This window comes from Corvus kubaryi, unplaced genomic scaffold (assembly GCF_017639235.1).
Source record: "Corvus kubaryi isolate FWS band 111438036 unplaced genomic scaffold, C.kubaryi_AGA036_p1.0 37272, whole genome shotgun sequence".
Lineage (NCBI taxonomy): Eukaryota > Metazoa > Chordata > Aves > Passeriformes > Corvidae > Corvus > Corvus kubaryi.
Window position 1 is genome coordinate 329,317 of NW_024581084.1, and position 16,376 is coordinate 345,692.

Sequence of the window (16,376 nt, forward strand, 5' to 3'; positions counted from 1 at the left end):
CATCCGGGTTGTTTTGGATTCCCACGCCTGGCAGGGCGGGCGCTCCCTGGAGCGGCCGCAGCCGCCGCTCAGGGGCTGAGATCTCTTGACTTGCAGCATGCCCAGAAATAGGCATTAATAGGATGATTAACTTTTCTGCGGGGTTACAAAAACATCTGTGTTTATAATGGTACTGGGCCTGAGTTCAGACTGATCCTAAACAGTTTAATAGCCCTGGAGCCCGCTCGCTCCACGCCTGCAGCTCACGGGAACCCCTGCACGGAGCTTGGGGCTGGACGTGCCTCCAGAGCCCAGCACTGTGTCAGAGAGTGATAAAATCAGCCAACTAGTTTATTTTATTATTTATTTATATTATAGTTATTTTCATTCTATGTTTTTATTACAATTATTTTAAATTAACCTGAACTATTCAAAGTAGTGGGGGGGGAGGGGGGTGGTTTGTGGGTTCCATTTGTTTCGGGTATTTTTTGTTTTGCTTTTCTTTTGGTTAGCTTTTTTTTGTGTCTTTTTTTTTTTTTTCCTAATGCAAAATCTCTCAAATGCTTGTTTCCTTTCCTATCAACCAGGTTCCCTGCAATGCCTACAGTAACTCCAGCAGCCACTCGGCACATCCATTCCTTCTTCCAGAAGTGACTTCTCTTGCCTTGAGCCCAGATTGCTGGGGCTGGGCCAGTCTCTCTCCTTCCCTTTGATATTTCAGCTGATTGTAAAGCCAATTTGATGGTAATGTCAATGCAGAGGCCACTGTGGAGGTGACATTACAATTGTGATGTCAAACTGAGGAGGGTGACAGTACCTTAATGTTAAAAGAATGGTTAAAAAAATGCCAGTGAAAAGCTGCAAATATCATTGTGTCAAGATAATGTCAGAGCTTCTCCAGCCCTGTTTTATTAACACCCCAGTTTGATGTCAAAATAAAGGTGCAGAGGTGTCAGCTCAAGCTGATGAGGACAATGTGGAGCAAGGAATTAAAGTGTAGGAAGAGCATGGGAAAGGGAGAGAAAAAAAGTGTAAATTAAAAAATGTTGGTCTAAAATAACTGTAATTGAAATATGAAATATTAGAGGGGTTAACATTACTCTGCTCCGCATGTGACAGGGATGGGTTAGACACCCCTGTGGAACACAGGGATGTGTGGGCACCCAGAGTGGCATCTGGTGCCCCATTCTTGCTGGGATGTGGGAACTGTGGGCAGGAGTGAAGGTGCAAAATTGGAGGGGAAGGGGACCAGAGAGGGAAGTGGGGACATGGAGCAAGGCAGTGACCAGGGACGACAGGCACATCTGTGCTGGGGCTGACAGAGATATGAGAGGCTTCCATTTAAACCAGAACCAAGAGTTCTCATGAAAGCAGAAAGGCCTAAAGCATTAAGCCAGAAAAGAAATGCATTAAAGATGTAATGCCTTTTCCTTTGAAGTAGACGCTTGTTAAATTTCACTAGACATCAGTCGATCTCAGGAGCTGCATCCCGACTTCAATTCCTTGATGCTACGAACTCCACAGGTGGAGCAGAGGGAAGTGAATGTGTGTTTGCAAATGTGGGCACAAAGCGAGGCTCTGGTTGCTGAGGCATCAAGTGCTAATGATCCTGCTTTAGACTAATTACAACCTACAAGGACTGCAGGGGTGGGAACTCATTAACTTTTTCACTGGTGTTGGTCTTTGTGCCTCTTCCGGTGTTGGTAAGAATCACACTTCTTGTTCTCATTTAGCTCCTTCATTCTGGAGAAGTTCTATGGGTTTGGTTTGGCTTTGAGTTTCTTAATTTCCAGGAAACAAATGAAGTGAAATCAGAAGGGAGTAATTGATCCTTCCCTACTGCTGAGTGGAGCTGGGAGTGTGAACAGGCTTCCAAGAGCCCCAGCATGGGCAGCAGTGGCTCTCCAAGCTCACATTGCTGCAGTTGAGGTGAAACACTGTCCCCAGCCCCCAAAAATGACCTAGTGCTGCCAGCCCATGGGAAGAAAAGGGTTTTGTGGGTTATTTTTGGGCACCTGAAAAATGCAGAAGCAAACCAGATTTCTGGAGGAGCACAGGACTAAAGCAAATCCTGGAAGTTTTCTGCACATCCAGAAGATCACGATACCTAATCCTCTGGGAATGGTTCCAGCAGTCTCCCTGTGTCAGCTGGTAAACACTCACATTTAAAAATTGATATCATGTGAAATAAAAACAGACTATTAATGAGGACCTGTTGGAAATCAGGGAGGGCTGCAATTAGTTGCACTTTAGCAGCAGTGAGTGAGGGACACAATTCTGTTTCTCTTCTGGAGAATACGGCAAAGGAGGCGTCTGAAGCCGAACTATTGTGTTGTTTTTTTCCCCTGGCAGAGGTGGTGACTTGGCTCTGCTCCCCAGCACTTAACTCTTCTGTATTTCTCCCAGACCAGCCTCAGTATCTACCACAACCAGATTAACCTCACTCTGTGGTTCCCTGCTTGCAGAACAATGCTCTGCAGAAGACCCTCCCCAGGTGAGAATAACCCAGAGAGGGGGAGATGGCACCTGCTCTGCTCTCAGCTCAAATGTGAGTTCAGCAAAGAGCTTTCTTCAAACAGGGGCTCCTCAGTAATATTTGGGCTCCCCAGCCTGCATTGCCCCAGTGTGGTGACACCACTGGGATCAGGGTGGGCTCTGCACAGCCAATATCTGGGAATGCCACCAATGGCACCCTCTGAAAGCTCCCCGATTCTGGGGTTGGGATCATGGAAGGCAAGAGTGGAACGTGTGTGTGTGCTTTGGCTGGCAATTTTATTTTTCAGTAGACTCCCACCCCGCTGTATATAGCTGGCCATCCCTGCTGCCCCTGTGACTGATCCACAGCTCCGTGCTCCCAAAATACCGCTGGCCATGCCGGCTGTGTCGCTGGGGAAAGTGATCCCCTGGCTCTGGGAGCACGGACCGCCAGCTGAAGGTCGCGCTGGATTGCAGACAGGTGCAGAGCTTCTCCTTTCCCTTTTAGTTTCAGCACTGCCCATGTCTGTTTGTTTGCTCATTCCAAGGAAATGCCACATCCTCTTTTTCCCACTTTCCGAAGCCTGTCTCTGCTTCCCCCTTCCTATAACACCACCACGTTTCCCAACACCCCTGCTCACAGTGGGGTGGCCACACCTCCTGGAGTCACCATTTACCCACAGACTTGGGATGTAAATGTGGGAAAAACCCTTATTTATTTCAGTCCAAGGGAATCAGCTTTGGGCCTGAGCTTTAAATGGCTTCACTACCACATGTCAGAGGCATTTGAAAAGATGAATCCTCTACCTCCCTCCAGATGTGCCAATTCATCATGAGCCTGGGAGAGGTGGGTAGAGACAGGCAGCCAGTCCTCATCTTTGTAGACAGTCTGGAGGCTGAGGAACTGGGAGGTGAAGTTAAAAGAAGCATTTGAAGAAGAAATATTGTCTCTGATTCAGGGATGGTTGGGGATGTCTGGGAGTAGGGAGAGGCTGCTCAGCTGCTGGCCCATGTTCAGCACTGCTCGTCCTGCTGGGATTTTGTGTGGTGATCACAGCAAGGCTGTGTGGAGCCTCAGCACGTGGGGTTAGGCTTCCTTCAGGCAAAATGGGCGAGATCAGGGAGAGGAGGATGCTCGAGGTGAGATCATAAGAAGCCTTAAAAGCTGGAGGAAAGCTCAGGCTTGGGGAGGGCACTTCAGAACACTCTGGATTGTTTTCCTCAAGGGTGGTTTGCAGTGGCCTCTGGCCACAACACCAGGCTCAAACTGGGCACTGAAACCACAGTGTGTGTCATATGGGACAAGTTTAAGCTGGAAATGAGAAGGTTTTTCTTACTTTCCAACCAAATAACTGGAAATATTGTGAAGATATCTTGGAGATTTTGTGGTCTGTGGAACCACAAGGATAATTTTATCTCCTCTGAAATATTGGCTGCCAGTAACATGGCCAGCTGCAATCAAACAGTGAAAAACATGAAAAAATTAACAGAAATCTCAGCTCAGAGAATTTGGAAATTAAAAACCTATATACCTTTCTCCACACAAAACCAAATACATTTAAAATGGTTTATTTAAAAAGTAAGGATTGAGTACATTATACATGGTTGTGATTATACCAGTAGAACTGAAGCACAGTGGAAATAACACTTTAGAACTGCAGACAGAAATGTAGCCTCAAGGGACGTGATATATTAGCCCTTGTGGATACGTGATCCATACAGAGAGAAAAGGAAATAGAAAAGAGTTTCTTGTTAGATGTCTGGACAGCTGAAGTGATTTCTCCTTTTACTCCTATTGTGTATGAGAAATGAGGAAGAGAGAGCTCATGGTATACCTGAAACTTTGTTTCTTGGAAAATCATATCTGATCCAATAGCATTTATTATTTTTTTAGTTCTGCTGCTACAGTAGCCGATTATTGTTAATGATATGGTTTTATGGTTTTATCTGCAGGCCTTGCTGGGAAATGCGGCTCATTTGTTCGATGCTGTCCACGGAAACCAGAGAGATGTGGAAGAACAGATGATTTTTTTTTAAACTATCACTGAGTGGTTTCAAAGTCTGAGCACAATCTGACTCTGTTCAGATAGATCAACCATGGAGCAAGACTGTTCATGGGCAGGAGTGCTGCAAATTTTTTAGTTTTGTCAGAATCAAAGTTTTCCATGGAAAAGGACTGGGTTTTTGAAGATTTTTTTTTTTTTTTTACTGGAATTGTCAAATGAATTTTTTTGGGTTTGGCTTTGGTTGAACAATTTACTGCACTGAAACTTAGCTGCTGCATTTTCAGTTGCAGCCCTTGTTGTCCCACAGGACAAAAGCTCTGGTCCGTGTTATCTCCCCATGCCTTTGTTCCCTGTCCAGACCCCATGAGCAGCCCATGATCCCCACTCCAGCTCCATTTCTTGAAGGTGCCTGCTGGAGAAGGAGCAGATGTTCCAGCTTGGACTGAAACAGGGCATCCCTCTTGGAGAGCTGCTGGACCCAGCCCTGCCCTGGGGGAGGAAGCTCCGGCAAAGAGCAACATCCCAGAAAGCCCAGCAAGACTTTTCTTTGCCAAAAATACTGCACGTGCCTCTGCAGGTCTGAGTTGGGCTGAAGAAAAACCTTGGACTTTGGCTGGAATCAGATGGGTGGTTTGAAGCACATTCACTGGAGAACGATGACTAAAAGAACAAAACCCGCGCGTGGAGCAAACCTCACACTGTCCACTTCCAGTTCAAGGTACATGAGTTTAGAGAAACAGCCTATACCTAACTCCTGGTTTTAAAGGGAATGGTTTTATTCTTAATTACAGTAAACACGGATGAGGACTTAGTTCTAACTATTAGTTTATTAACACAGTGGGAAACAAATATTTCTGGGAAATTGCACTTGAAAAATACATTGACTATAATTAGATGTAAATTAATTAGCACTTAGTATGACACACTAATGAGACAGAAGGTTGGTTTTTTTCATTGCAAACTTCTACTTCTATCATAGCTAATCAAAGTATTTTAATATTACGAAGTCTCAAAAAGTAGGAAATAATTTATTGTTTGAAAGCATAAAGATTCTTGTAAAAAAACCTTTCATCAAGAACTTTAATAATTTTAGAACCCTTTTATGTTGTCCTAGCCGAAAAGTAGGTAAAAAAGTTTTCTTTTCTGCCTCTGTTTGAATGTTTTTTAAAAAGCTTGTGTAACATCTTTCTCCATAGTGTGTTGATACAGAAAGTAGCACAACATTTTCTACTTTTAAGTCGTTCCCATTGCTCCATTCGCTTTAGCTCTCAGAATTCAGAGGTTTGAAAAAAGGATCCCAGCAGAGTTTTAACCTGAATGGAAACTCTTAATGAGCAGGGATGAAGGCTCCAACCCACCTCTGTCAAAATAACGATGTGGCTCTGCCAGGCTGAGGGCCAGGCAGAGATTAACAGTGACTAGGGGAAGACTCTCGCTTAAAATTGAGAATTGTGTCTTGGTTCTTGCAAGGAGAGAGGCTTGAGCAGGGTTTATCTGGGGCGAGAGGGGATTCAACTTGCTTTTTGGGATGTTAAGGCAGTTTCTCCGGGATTTCCCTGGAGGACTTGGTTCCACTAGCTGAAAGCCTTGTATCCAAACCACCACTGAGTCTCTGGCCCTGGGGCCATCATAGGATAAATGAAGACTAAAGAGGTTTTAACAGTTTGGCTGAGATCTCCCACTACCAGTGACTCAGACTTTCCAAATTATGGAATTTTTCTTGTCACCACTTGTCTAGTCTTCTGCTAGCAAAGATTTTCTGGGCAAAGATGATGGGGATATTCAAAGGAATTTACAGGAATTAGATGCTCCTCTCTCACTGCATCTAATTCATCTGAGGGGAATCGGGCACCTCATTCTCATATGGCTTGGTTGAGTGGTCACTAAAATCAGCATGAGTACTATTAAATTAAATTACCTTTGAGTCAGGACCTTGAACTTTGAGATCCAAGCCTAAGTGTAAAAACTGAAAGCAGGAATTTATAAGAAAAAAAAAAATATTTCAGACTCTTTCAAAAACATACAGAAGCAAAGGGTACAAATTAGTTCCCTCCTTACGTGATGCATAGAGTTTGCTGTGAGCTCTCTGCACATAAGTAGAGGCATCATTACAAAATAAATTAAATTAGGTCGAACCACCATTTCCATCTAAAAGCAACTATACCTTGCACCATGCGGCACTTAATTAATAATAAAAAGAGTTTAATAAATATCTCATAAACTGTGATTATTTTTTTTGTTTTGTTTTGTTCTGTTTTAAAAAATACAAAGTTGTCATCTGCTCTGTTAACGCTTGGCTCCCATTGCTGTGGGAATTTCGCCAGTCCAGGCGCATGAGCTTCTCATTTGCTGACGCACGTTGCTCAGAGATCTTCGTTTCCAGTAGCGTTAGTGTTGCACTTGTGAAGCAGTAAGGAAATAGGAATGCGGTCTCAGGGGAGTGGCGGCTCCGCGGCTGCCCCGGCTCAGCCCTGCTCCTCGCCTCACTCTAGGAAGTCTCTAGGGGCTCCTGACAGCCAGCACTCAGCACCTTGCCAGATCAGGCACTAGGGCTCGTCGAAATGAGAATTCAAGTTTTCTAAACGTTAGGCAAGAAATGATATTTGCAACTATGCTCGAGTCCCACCTACTTTAATCTTTTCCCTTTCTAGGTGTTTCAAGACGCACCCACCCTCTGCTCCTCGGCCTGCATTGCCCCAAAGGATGCCTTACCCCAGGAATGGGAGACACCCTTCCCACCCCATTGGGGAGTCTGTAATGCTCAGTACATGGGTGCTCTACGGTTTCAGTGGCACAGGTCAGTTTTAGAAAGTGTTGCCTTCAAAAATATTTTCTTTTTTTTCTTTTTTTTCTTTTTTTTTTGAAAGAGGCAAAGCTTACGCCATGTCAAAGGAAAGTGGCTCACTTGATGAGTAGTTCATATTCATCCTTGGGCTTGGTTAAAAATTATATTTGCAAGTTTGTATTAAGGGATCTCAATATTAGAAAAAAAAAGTTGTACAACAATTTTTCAGTAATCCTTTAAAACACACTGATGGCCAGTCCTTTGCAGTTTCTCCAAGACTGTGTACACACTACAAAAGTGCAGGAACATGAACTGCCTTCATCTTGTGACACCAAGAACGGAAATCAACAAACTCCAATTAGCTTCAAAAAAAGCTATGAGCATGTAAATATCTTTATGTTGGTCCAGAGGATCTCCACTTGCTACCTCAACACATGCCACAATTAAAGAGGTGAGAGGGTATTTTAACATCGCTCCTGACAGATCCATCCTGTTTGGACATCTCTTCAAAAAGCACGAGGAAGGAAGATGCTTCAAACAGGTGTTGTTCTCCTGTTGACCATATTCACATGGAGTCCTTCCTTAAATTCCTTCTGGAGGAAGTTGTGGACCTGCAGGAAACTGGCTTCTTGGTCTGCGTTGTAGCTGGCAGCCGTGGTAACCTTCAAAGGCTCCCTGGAAAGGGTGTACATGGAAATTTCGTTCATGGGGATGGTGCCTGCTATCTTCATGCCAACCGGAGAAATGTCCCTGGATGGAGAAGGCTCCGTGGATCGGGAGCTGGATCTGGACCTCCGCCTCCTGTACCTATAGCTTGGCATCCTGGCATAAGGAGAACTGGAAGAAGTCTTAAGGAATTCCCTCTTGGTCTTAAACCTCAACTCTTTGTTCTTCTCAATATAAATGTTCACAGCCAGAACACCTATGGTTTCAGCCACAATAAAAGACAAGGCTCCAAAATAAAAAGACCAACCATAGTTGTAATGGTTCTTTTTGTCCTCATCTCGCTTGTCACTTGGGTCACCTGCATTGCTCGATATGTAGACAATGATCCCTATGATATTACTTAGACCTGGAGGAAGAAAAACATAAATCAGTGGTTATGTGCCTGGGGAGATAAAATTCAAGCCACGTTACTTTCTGGACCTGAATGGCTCTAAGACTGGGACAAGGAAATTTTATTATATTTATTTACTCTTACATTTATCTCAAGGTTTCAAAATATTCCTGAAAAACAACCAATAGATCAACATATGGGTCACGCGTGCTCACATGAATCCCAAAATACTCAGCAGGACTTTTTCCCATCTCTTCACTGCCACAGTGGGAAAGAAGAAGCGTATGGGAGCTTGCTAGTATTGTTAGTGGGATTCTAACATCCAGAAGAATGATAAAAATACATTTGGAGCTCAGGGCTATGGCTGTTCACCTTGATCAAGATAAGTTCTCTTCCATCTTGCTGAATTTTCATCTAAATGCAGCATGCTTAATCCAGGCTTCAGGGAGAGGTATTAACAATGGGGCTGACTCTCTCAGATGTCTCTAGTGTGAAAAACAGGTTCACCTATCAGAGGTGAATGTTTTCTGCCTTCATATTAAAAAAAAAGGCCCTAGGTATAAGAGATGCCTGATTCATCTAATGTTTAATACATTTTAAATAGTGTAAAACATGCTTGTTACCGAATTTCACTTCCTTCTGCAGGAAAACCAAAAGCTTTTCTAGAACATACTTGTTGTAGGGCTTCAAGAGCAAAATTTTGTCTTGAGAAATTTGCCTGGTGTGGTTTTGTTAATGCCCTCCGTTCAGGAAAGGGATGCAGAGAAAGCACTGCCAAGGAGCTTTTCCACAGTCTTTTCCAGTTGAAAAAGGCAGGACTTCTTAAGAACTCAATTTAAACATACCTGCTGCAACAAAGAGAATCCCAGCGCTGAGAATAATGTTGTTTTTGCTGTTGTAAATCCTTCCTGCTCCGACACAGAGTCCTCCCAGCAACAGCAAAATTGTGCTTAGGATGGGGAACACGCTGGAGGCACGGACAATGCCTGGAGGGAGACAGGTAGGAAAGGAAGAGAGACAGTAATCATTTCCAATGCCTCCTTGGGTGGAAGCATGGAGATTAGAGTCGCAAAACCCTTGCTTTTTCCTAAAATCTTTGAGAAGAATGATTTAATAGAACCAGAGAATTGTTAAGGTTGAAAAAGACCTTTAAGATCATCAAATCCAACTGTGAAACCAGCACCTCCACCATGCTTAGCACTAAACCATATCCTTGAGTGCCACATCCACATGTTTTTGAACATACTCAGGGGTGCCTATTCCAGTGCTTTATAACCCTTTCAGTGAAGAAATTTTCCCTAATCTAACTTACTATTTTTTTTTATTCCTTTTTGCTAGAATTATCACCGATTCTGCATTTCTGGGCATGTTTTTGGGATGATGAGGCCATGAGGTGGTCAGTGTGACAGACTCTCAACTGAGTGGCTTCAATCTTTTGAGCTTTCTCCCAGGAAGTCCAGTGTTACTGGCATTTTCTGATGCCACCGTGTGCAGAATATTTCTGGCAAAGCATGAGGTAAGTGACAGTAAGACCCAGCATCATGCAGGGAGCAGCAGTGAAAAATTCATGAGCTGGCTGTGAACCCTACAACGTTTGGGACAGCTGGAGCAGACGGATCTGTTCCGTGGTGCACACCCAAGGTGAGCAAATTACAGCTCTTGAAGTCAGCAGCACCCATGTTGCCAGCAAGCACGGCTAATAACCCCTTTTTCTTTTGCTAGATATTAAGGACATCAAAACCTTTCAGATTTCTAAGGAAGGAATTTTAACAAGTGTATCTTAGATGTATGTGTTTAGTTTCCTGACAGCAAAATAGTCATTTAAAATTCTGTATGCTTCAGTCCATTCACCAGCGTGGGCTATAAAATCCCCCACAAAAATATTAAAACACTACTTCAAGCCAGCTTTCAAAGTCGGGTCACAACAAAGAGTAGCAATCGACAGGGAAATGGCAGGGAAGGAACAAAAGGGCTGAGAAAAAATAAACAAGCATGAGAAGAGAGATGTCTGTATTGTAAAAACCATTCAGGTTTAAAAGCTGGCAGGGGTTCCTGAAAGGCAGAGTGAGGAACCGAGTTTTATTGCTCTAGAGAGAGGATTTTTTTTTTTTTTTTTTTTTTTTAAAGTCGGGGAGATAAGGTGCTGAATACTGCTGCGGAAAACAGGATCACTCTGAAGCCGGGGAAAGGCGAGAGCACAGAGGGGAGCCCTGGCAGTGCGAGGGGTGCCAGGCTGGGGGGATCCCAAGGCGAGTGAGAGTCGGGGCTGCTGTCACAGTGGCATGGAAATCCCACAGCAGACTTGGAGGCCACGGGCACCCCAGGGCTGAATGAATGGAGAGGAGAAAACGCCATCTGGGCCGCTGCGGTGCCGTGACCGCCGCGGTCTCTCCGGGTCCATCCTCCTGGCTGACACGCACAGCGAGCGGCGCCCGTTTCCCCGGGAGAAACGGGCAGATGTTACAGCTGCTGCTTTCTCATTTTGCTGTCGATGGCCGTGGCGTTCCCGACTCAGTGAATCGCTTCCTAACGATTCCCCTGGTAACTGGTGGCAGAGCTCCCAGTGGCTGCGGGAGGGACAGGGCTGGGGGGCTGCACCAGCATCGCTCTGTGTGCCCTGCACGACCCCGGAGCCCCCGCTCGGCCCGGGCCTTGGAGGGAGGGTGCAGACACAAACCCAAAAAGACAGTCCCTGCCTGGGAAGCTTCTGCCTTTATCGATCTGCAACAGCGAGAAAAGCCCATCCATTCCCAAACTAGCAGCGTCGCTGCACGTGTCCTTCACAGATGGGGCATTTTCCAGCCGGATCTGAGCCCAGTCCAGGCGGGTGCATTGCTATTCAGACAGCGTCTTGCAGGAACTGCCAAATCCAAGTGATGCGGGTGGGTGTAAGGTCTCTGGTCAAAGCCTGTTGAGAGGTGAGAGCCTGTTCCCTTGTCCTGGGTGTACCCTCATGTGTGTGGTATGAATTAACAGCACTTTGGCTTTTGGGTCAGTTTTTACAGTCAATTATTAGAAAAAGATTCAAAGTCAGTCTCTGCTGCTGGACATTAAGGCACCCCAAATCGCTGTCTGTCTGTTTGTGCCCTGGCTAAAGGCTTAAAATCTCCTGTGGCCCACCCTTTATGGATGTTGTTTCCTGTACTTTATGGTCATGCTGTTTATAATGATTCCAGTTAAGTCAAAGAGCTTTCCCAAAATGCTTCAGTGATATCATTGGAAGGAGCTTGTCAGACATGCCAATTGTAGGGGGTGGGTTGTTCCATTTGTACTAATAAACTCCAGAGATGATTTTTCGGTAGTAGGGAATTATTGCGAAGAGAAACAAAACACACAGTGTTCTCTTCCTGAAAAACTCCACAGTGTATTTTTTCTCACAATATGTACTTTTAGCTCCGAAATTTCAAAGGAAGCTCATAAGGTACCACGTAGAATTTACATATGTCTCCTGATACTGGTAATAAAATGACAGCACATCAAAAAGCATTACGGCAATCTGGTTTTTGCTTTCTGCCTGGCTTTTTCTCCCCCCTTGTTTACCGTCCTGTCGGTTTGCATCGCCTGCTGTGCTCCGCTATGTGTGGTGACACCTCCTTCGGTGGAGCCGCGGCGCTGCTCCTCCCCATGGGGCTGCAAACCCTGCTCGGCTCGGGCTTTTAATCTCCAGAAAGGCAAGAGCCGAGGGAATGGCTTTGAAAACAGGATGCTCTAGCATGCAGGGAAGGAGGGATAAAATTGTAGAGATGTCCCTGAAACGGGGTGCCCTTGCTCAGAGCAACAGAGCGCCGACATCCCCAGCGCACAGTGAGGATGAGATCCCCCTTCTGCAAAGGGAGAGGTGCTTGTGTTTCCTGTGATGCTGGATGGGAGCAGCTCGGGTTTTGTGTGCCCAAAGGAATGCCGGAGAGGAGGGAAGCGGGAGAGGAGGGAAGTCGGGGCACGTTTGCCGCTGGGGATGCGGTAGCAGCCCGGGGACCGCGCGGGCTCTCCGTGCTGGCAGTGGGACATCTGCTGCTCGCTGGGGCCCTGCACAGGCATGTGAGGGGGATTTTTTTAGACATGCAGATTGGCGCGTGTTGCCACGGGGAAGGTTCAATAGAAAGGGTCTTGTTTGAGCTCCTCTGCACGTGTCAGTTGTCACCGTGCTGTCATTCGCTTGGTTTTGCAGGGAGCAGCTTGAACACCAAAGGGCAAAATCCAAACTCCTGCCTCTACCCACACCCTGGGCCAAAGTCTCCTAAAATTAGTCGGTTTTGTCACTGATTTCCATGGGGTTTTGGACCAGGGCTCGATCCTGCTAGCACTACAATGTTTGCATTTCTCTGAAGCCCAAATTAAATTGGGGACAGTGGTAGAGGCTGAGACCCCTCACGCTGCTCTTTCAGGAGCACGAAATACATGAGTGTTGGTGCCTTTGTCTAAGCCAGGCAGGAAAAATAAGGATTAGTCCCTACAATGTCCCTCTGAGAAACTGTGCCAAGAAATGGCCAGAAACAGTGGAGAATGATATGGAGCCAATAGACTGCAAAGGCGTTGCAGCGGGCAAAAATGGGACGGAAGCTCTCACGTCCCTTTGAAACAGGATGCAAATATCCTCCTGTCTTAGACAATGATTTGGTCCCTATTACATATAGGTATGAGCTCATCTCCTTTGAATTTAGACATGTAACCTTTCAGTAATCTCTAAATCAACTGTATGCATGGGAAACTGCAGTTCTTCTTATGAAAGTTAAAGCCAAGGAGCCTTGTCTCCGTGCAGACTCTGTGAGATGAGCTCTGCTCTGTGGGGGAGACACTGGAGACTGATTCTGCAGAAGACATAAAGGGTTGGACCAACTTGTTTTTAAGGTCTGTACTTAGTCACTTTTGCAAACAGCTTTTAGGAACACTCGTCACAAGCACACTTACAAACAATTTACCAGTCTCATGTCTTAATGTGGAGCTGGAGACCGTTTTCCCCAGTTCTCACTTTTCTCCATATAAAGAAGGCAAAATGTACTTTTATCAAGATGCTACTTAATTCCTCTTCCATTTTACTAATAATGTTTGTTTCCTAAAGCTGACTTGGCATCAATTTAACATTAGTTCCAAGGCTTTGTATGAAAGATAAATGCAGCTGTGCTCACACTCCGCCTGAGCTCTGAAATTATGTCACCCGGGTGCTATGACTGATCTAAATTGACAAGAGCAAAGAGGAAAAAAACATCTGGGCAAACTTTTTGGAGATTTTTTTCCTTCTTCATGTCTTAGCAACTAGAAGTTGTTGCCCAGAAGTGAGCAGAAGGGCAGAGTGGTTCTCGAAGTGGTGTTTCAGGTAATTAATATTGTAATTGAGGAGTTCTCTGCCTTGCCAGCAGTATTGTTCTCTGCTCCCTGATTTCCCAACATCTTGTGAGCTGCAGTTCCTCTCCCTGGTAAAGGGCACTGCCTTCAGCTTGGCTGCTCAGCTCTTTCGTTCAGAAGGAACAACAACGCAAGGAGTCCTCTGGGGAAGGGGAACCCAACTTCAGCTTTGCAGGTTTCATGGTTGGGTTCCAAGACTTCCCATCAGCTGAGAGAATGGTCACGTGGAGGAGGTGAAACAATTGCCCTTGTTTCAAGCACCAGGTTGGTGGATGAAGCCCCTTCTGGAGGGAATCACATGCCAGCATGGAGCAGCAGTGGGTGGCTGGCCAGGCAGGGAAGCCACAGCCCCTGTTCATGCCGGGATTTTGCTGTTAGCTGCAGAAATTTCAGATTCCTTCCTACAGTTCAGTAATTTCACTGCAGGGGAAGGTGGCTCAGCAGCTGTTACAGGCTGAGGCTTGAGTAAGGGTTGGGTTTAAGCATTAGGTAAATCTTCCTAATGGGCTGGAACCCACTTCTCAAATCTGTTTTGTTACACTAACCCAATAAATACTCCCTCTGTAAAATATCCTCGCCAATCTGGGCATGATAGCTGTAGTTTTCATTTGAAAATTTGCCATATGATGTTTAGAGAATGGACACCAAAATCATGAGCATTACTCTGGCCGAAGCAAACCCTTGGAAAAAATCCTTGAAACCCCATGGCAAGAGGGTTGAAACTAGGTGGTCTTCAAGGTCCCTTCCAACGCAACCCATTCCATGATTCAATGACTATGAAATTGGGGTCCCCAAGGGTGATGGTTGTGTCAGCTGCAGCATGAACTGGACATGTGCCACCACTGAGCTGTGCAACCCAGTTTGGGCCAGTCTGGCAGTGAGTAAAACTCTACAGAACAGACACCCAGGGAAGCCTCTCAGGCCATATCTGTGTGTTAGGTATCACTGTCACTCACGGAGAAGGTATTCGGAGCTGTCGTGGTCGTAGTCATTGTCTTCAGGGAAGTGGTTGATTCGGAAACAATGTCCTTTGTAGATGCCTAAATGAAAACAAAGCAAACAGAACCCATAAAGAACAGAACCAGGTAAATGTGCTTTTTTTTACCTGTCAAGAAACCATCTTTAAAGTAGTGAATTTTGAGCAGATTGGGCTGAAGGAAGGGACAGCCAGGATTCCTGGGCTCTTTTCCTTCAGCCACTTATATCATTCTCTTGAGTTTTTTAATCTCTAAGTGCTTCACTTTATCAGTGCCGTGCTTATCTTACAAGCATACTGGGTTTGCAAATCTTCTTTTTGTTCCCAGAGTGGCCGTCATGCTGAGTCCCTGCTCCATGGCTGGGGCTCTAAGTGCCAATCTTGCTCCCATCACCCTTCCCATCTCATGCCAGTGAAGTGCAGCCTTCCCTTATCAGAGCTGGTAAATGCTGAATTGTCTGAGGCCTCTTCAATTACTCTCTAGGCTGCAAAAACAAGTCTATAAATCTCTTCCTCCTGAAGTTTAAGCCCATATGTCCCACTCAAGGTTGGCTCAGCTTTTAATAGCATATTTGTTTAGTTAACTGGGAGCCTGTGCAGTAAATCAGGGCACAGTGTGCACTCCTGATACCTGAAGGGACAAAGCTGCAGCTGGCCGGACAAACCCCTCGCTCGACTGGACACCTCAGCACTTTGTCCACGTAGGTAAAGCTTTCCATGAGCATTTTGTGTTCTTTCCCATCACAGTTATCCACAGTCTGAGCTGGAGTTGGGTCGCTGTGGCACAAGGAGCTACGTGGGGACCTCTCCCGAGAGAGCTTCCTGCAGGAGTGAGCCCTGAGCTGTGACTGTGCTGTGGTGCTTCCATTATTCATTAACCAGTGCTCTCCTGCTTAGGAACACATCACCCAGGCTGAGTTATCCCTGCACAGGAGCCTTGGTGCTTACAGCTTGAGCTGGCAGAAGGATTTAAAACCCATTAGTTAATACTACTTTAACAGAAGCACAGCTGCAGTCTGTAGGATATAAATGTGGATTTATTTCACTACCTATTACCAATGAGTACGAAGATCTCAAAAGAATTACTAATCCGGAGGATTTAAATTGCACCCTGTGAGTGTCAACTGCAGGCTTGCTACTACAGCGCATTTAATTCTTCCAGTAAATGATGTATCGGCTCTAATTGCAGCAGCGGCTCAGGCTTTCTCTGCACGGCACTTCAAAGGCTGGGAACAACATGTAAGTGGCTCATGTCACATCTGGAAGTGACACACCTGTCCTGGCTGCCAGGTGGGGAGAGCACTTCAGCTGGGACTGCTCCTGCTGAGCCTGTGTGCCTGAGCATCCCCGTGGTGGCCATCACTGTGTCTGTTGCTCCTGACGGCTCTTGGGCATGGCAACCCAAACCTCAAGTTTTAAAGATCCCAGTGCTTATTTTCATGGCAGTTCACGCAATGAAACTGAATCATTCCCAGCATTACAGAGTCTCTGAGACTGGATGGTGATTTCATTGGGTCTCTCCATTAAGGCGTGCAATTTACCGGAAATACATTCAGAGTGTGATTTTTATCCTCTCTATTTATTAAGGAAAAATCTAAATAATCTTCCCATCCTAATTTCCTGTGGAAATAGGCTTTCCAATGACTGTGCCTGTGTGTGTATGGGTGGGGCCATCTCTCAGTTTGTACACACTTCTCTCTCTGTAGGTATTGTATTCTGTGTCCTTCTCACACTGACAGAAGGCAGGGTTAGATG

The 16,376-nt window shown here is 45.5% G+C and overlaps 1 protein-coding gene across 1 annotated transcript in view; it reads right to left on the reverse strand.

Annotated features, from left to right (window-relative positions):
* Window positions 1-4,007: 4,007 nt before the first annotated feature.
* CACNG4 (calcium voltage-gated channel auxiliary subunit gamma 4) overlaps window positions 4,008-16,376 on the reverse strand; it is a 43,399-nt gene continuing 31,030 nt past the window's right edge. Inside the window, exons 2-4 of the mRNA XM_042025481.1 lie at window positions 14,602-14,685; window positions 9,148-9,288; window positions 4,008-8,317 (exon numbers count right to left, since the gene is read on the reverse strand). Coding sequence (XP_041881415.1) covers window positions 7,779-8,317; window positions 9,148-9,288; window positions 14,602-14,685 — 764 coding nt within the window. The 3' untranslated portion in view covers window positions 4,008-7,778. The remainder of the gene's footprint in view (window positions 8,318-9,147; window positions 9,289-14,601; window positions 14,686-16,376) is intronic.